This window comes from Centroberyx gerrardi, chromosome 1 (genome assembly GCF_048128805.1).
Source record: "Centroberyx gerrardi isolate f3 chromosome 1, fCenGer3.hap1.cur.20231027, whole genome shotgun sequence".
Lineage (NCBI taxonomy): Eukaryota > Metazoa > Chordata > Actinopteri > Beryciformes > Berycidae > Centroberyx > Centroberyx gerrardi.
The window spans coordinates 38,261,947-38,266,739 of NC_135997.1; the positions used below are offsets into that span (position 1 = coordinate 38,261,947).

The 4,793-nt window shown below is 47.1% G+C and overlaps 1 protein-coding gene across 1 annotated transcript in view; it reads right to left on the minus strand.

Annotated features, from left to right (window-relative positions):
* The window catches only part of LOC139919599 (ATP-binding cassette sub-family C member 11-like), a 5,435-nt gene extending 4,329 nt beyond the window's left edge, over window positions 1-1,106 (minus strand). Inside the window, exon 1 of the mRNA XM_078282900.1 lies at window positions 995-1,106. Coding sequence (XP_078139026.1) covers window positions 995-1,091 — 97 coding nt within the window. The 5' untranslated portion in view covers window positions 1,092-1,106. The remainder of the gene's footprint in view (window positions 1-994) is intronic.
* Between the last annotated feature and the right edge of the window lie 3,687 nt (window positions 1,107-4,793).

Sequence of the window (4,793 nt, forward strand, 5' to 3'; positions counted from 1 at the left end):
GGGTCTTTTTTAAGAATTAAGTCTTCATTTATTTCCAAAATTATAAACACAATTACATAGTGGCAGCCATTTCACATGCAGTAAGAAAAAAATAATATACTTAGAACCTAATTACGTAGGGTAAGTTAATCTTAAATAGCCTATTATATTATAGAAATATTACTGTTACCATCTACAAAAGATAATTTTGGTATGAAAACCCGCATTTTAATTTAACCAAGTATCCTGTATCATAAATACATGTCTGGCATTTGTAACAAACCAAACCGCTTGAAAATCGGTCGAAAATTCAGTGAGTTATGATGATTTTAATAGTGGACAGACCTCCTGCCTCCATACACACACATGCATTAGGAGACGCGGCTCCGTACCAACACGCTGACGCACGAGATCCAACCGCGAGGTAACGGAACAAAATGTAGTCTGATTACAGTTGTGAATGTGTTTTATTCTACTGAGTGGTAGAAGTAAAGAAAAATGTCTGACACATCCTTTGTTTTAAGTTAACCTTTGCAAAGCAGCTACTTACTGGAGGTCAGCCACCACTGACACACTTCCAGAGATCCTCCACACACACTCGTACCGAGGGCTAATGTGTGTGTGTGGGGGTTCGGGGAGGCAGGTAGGCAGTGGACCAAACCACTGTGAGGCGTATGAGGGGGGGGCGGGGGGGGGGGCGCAATCTTTAGAAACTTAAAAACGCATTGTTTTGTGTCTATAATTAGCACAAGTGCTTTCAATGCATATTATTATATTATTTAAAATTATATAGTTATGTTTACAATGATATATTGAGGGGGACAACTCTCTGTTTTTCCCAGGAAGGGGGGGTCCGGACCCCCCTGTCACCCCCGTGATTTCCGCCCATGACTGTGTTACTGTTACTGTGTGACCCGATGTTTGGACAATTACAGGAAGGAATGAAAGTCAATTTCATACTTTCCTGTGATTTATTAACAATCTGGATTATCTGAAACCCCGCCCAGGTCCTTACCGGAGCCCGTCCTACCCACGATGCCGAGCTTCTCCCCGGCTCTGATGTCGATCTGGAGCCCGTTGAGGACGATGGGCGTGTTTTCCCTGTACCTCATCTTATAGTCCAGGAAGGTGATGGCTCCCTGGGGGGGCCAGTCCTCCGGGACCCGGGACACCGTCAGCCGGTCGGGGGCCTCCGACTCACAGCCCTGCGACAACAAATACCCACTCTGTGTGAGATAGATCGATAGATCGATAGATCGATAGATCGATAGATTGATAGATAAAACTATTTTAAAAGAGTTGTCCAGCCAGTGAGCTGCAGTCTGACCGTGATGTACTCCAGCAGCCGCTGCACTGAGCTGAACCTCGCCTCCATGTCCGTCGTCACCGTCACCACAAACTGAAACATGCCTGTCAGCTGGACCGAACACACACACACACACACACACACACACACACACACACACACGTTGCAGTTCTTTGCAAAATACTCTAGACATGTACATGTAGGTTCTGCAGCAGGTTTACCTGTATGGTGTAGCTCAGGGCCAGACCTTTCATGGCTGGACTGATGACATCATTAGGGCTCAGCACTACAAACAGCGCCACCACCAGGGTGACGGAGGTACTCAGCACGTCCATCCAGAAGGCCAGCAGGCGCGTCCCGCAGTGGAACAGTAAGTAGTGGTTGGAGTTGCCGTCACACAGGGTCTTGAACCTATAACATGACCCAAGATGGACACTGTGACCATGTGACATGTGACCAGCAGGTCCAAACACATGCACACTTAAACTGCACATACTGTTTGCATCAGGTCTGGATTCATGTCACAACCCTACTTTGCGAAACCAGAAGCTCTCGGGACACAAAGCGAGAGCGTCGCTCGAGCTTCTGGGTGCAGCGGATAGAAATCCTGCACAGGAACCAGATCAAGGCGAAGGGGAGGGGCTTAGGGGGTCTGATTGAGATCTTCTCTTGATGTGTTAACTCCACCCATCTGCTGCTCCAAGTAAAACTAATGCTGAGAATTAATTCTACTTGACCCACATCTGCTTACAGCTCCGTTACGCTTCCCATGCTGCAGGACGGACGGCGCTGAACTGACAAGAAGTCATCAGGTTCTGGACTAAGCATTACAAAAATAAACTGAGAAGAAGAAGAAGCCGGAGTCTTACAGCTGCATGTATCTGTCCATCTTGCTGTAGGCGTGGATGGTGCTGAGGCCCTGCAGGGTGGAGGTGGCGAGGGAGATGCAGGGAGAGCGGCTGATGTTCTCCATCTGCTTCAGCTGGTGCGTGCTCTTCTTGAACATCCTGCAGGAGAACCACAGGGAACATAAAACCACTCTGTTTACTTTCATTTAGCGTTTTGGATCAAGATTGACATGAGAGACCCGAGAACAAAAAAGAAATCATAAAAATGATGAAGAATATACACAAATCAATTTAAATAAAATTTAGTCACATTACCAGTAATTGTAAAATTGAAAAAAAGTGAGCGACTCGTTTTTTATATATTGGGTGAATCTGCTTCGTCAAAGTCCCCGAAGTCTTCGTCTGTCTCCCACTTTTTTCTCCTATTTACAATTATTGATAAACGGGTTATTTTCTTTGTTTCCTTTTATATATAGTCAGAATCTGCTGTGTCGGCGTTCCTTTATGTGCTAGAAGTGATTTTCAGACTGTTCCTCCAGACAACGGCAGTGAATGGAGAGAGAAAATAACACAATTCTCCAGTCTGCTCTACCGGAGCAACAGATCACAGGATCACTGATTTGGGGGTTTTATCATGGAGGAAGAGACACGACCCAGACTCTACCAGAGTCACACAGAGATTTAAGGGGAGGGGAATATAACTGAATATAACTGCATATACAGTATATATATGTATATATAAATATATATAGATATATACAGTATGTCATCAAAATTACATCCTGTAATTTTCACGTCATTGTCATACTCCTGAGGAAACACATACTCCTATTCCTGTCATTGTTATTTATTGCACATATAGAACAAACAGAGACATCATACAATCAGACTGAGAACAGTCCTGCTTGTAAAGGGAGGCTAGAGTTCTCTGCCGGTCAGTTTGGCAGCTTATCAACTAGAATTTAGAGGTCCAATTATATTCTAAAAACTTGTTGACTTGTTGACCAAGTCATCCAGCGGTCAGACTGAGGAGAATGAACTCCGTCCAGTCGCTGTATAACTCAGTGATCTTGTAGTTTTTAGTGTAGCTGGACTCACAGGAGGAGGAGAGTCAACACGACTCCCAGCAGAGCCAGAACCAGCAGCATGTGGGGGATGACGGCCGTGATGACGACGAAGATGTAGAGGACGCTCAGACTGAACTGGAGGAAGATGTCGATCTGGATGGGAAGCGGAGTGTCCACCTCATCCTGGTCTTTGGAGAAGCGGTTGAGGATGCGGCCGGTCGGCGTCGTGTCAAAGAAGCTCATGGGACTCGCCAAGATCTGAAGAAAACATGAACCTGCTGTCAGCCGGTCTGAGGCTTCTGCCCGGTCTAAATCCTGAGACGGTTCTCCTGTCTCAGCAGCAGGACACACACCAAGGCGGCCATTTTACTTTGATAAGGGATTTTTCAAGGGACCCCACTTTGATTCATGGGACTTCATATGGTGCCGCAGCCCGCAGGTTGGGAAACCAGGCGTTAATTGCATCTAGTTCTGATAGGTTAAGAAGAGTTTTTTCCCACTTCATGTACGTCTGCATCCATCCTACCTTCTTCATCATGGTGTTGTGGAGCGCGGACGAGGCGTGCATGCCGGCCGCAGTGAAGGAGAGGCTTTTGATAATGCCGAGTATCGCCGTGGAAACCGTTATCAGGCCATAAATCATCTGGTAGAAGTGCAGGTCCGGGTTCAGAGAGATGTTTCCCTGGTCTGCAGCCGTCACATTGGCTGTCTGGGGAAGAACAGGTGTGGCATCATACAGGTCCGCAAATATTAAGATAAAAGCGAGATCCAATATGAGAAGAAAAGCTGGATTCATAATCTACATCTAAAGTCCTGCAGCTGCAAGTCACCGCCTGACACGGTTTTACCATCTGAGACGCTGCCAGCCGGCCTCATGGTGGCGCTGCAGAGCTCAACCTGATGTGATCTGACTTTAACACACAAGTCTGGCTGCATGAAGGAGGCTCAGAAACCAAACTTTCACCAAACTTCTGCTGCCTCACGGCTGAAAGGTCAAATCATTACAGCACTTCCATCCCAAAATGATGCTTCACTTCCTGCATGTCTTCACTGTCAAATTCAAATGTGTTTCACAGCCAGAGGGAGTGTGTGTGTGTGTGTGTGTGTGTGTGTGTGTGTGTGTGTGTGTGTGTGTGTGGTTCTCACCCCATGGCCCTGCTCTAGCCAGTAGCTGAGCCACCAGTTGCTCAAGGCTGTGGTTCCAACCAGCAGGATGTAGATGATGATGATGAGGAAGATCACAATGTAGCCTGAAGGAGCAGTTACAATCCTCATCAACCAGTCTGTGTGTGTGCGTGTGCGTGTGTGCGTGTGCGTGTGCATGCGCGTGTGTGTGTGTGTGTGTGTGTGTGTGTGTGTGTACCTCCGACGGCCTGGCAGTACTGCTGGTAGGTTCTCCAGTGGACTGAACCGTCTCCGGAGCTCTCCTGGCTGATCAGCTGATCCTCGGCCTCCACAGCAGCTTCACAGGAGGAGAAGGACTTTACTCTTCCACACCGACATTAAACTGCTCACACACACACACACACACACACACACACACACACACACACACACACACACACACACACCTCCTTCCCACCTGCATGCTGG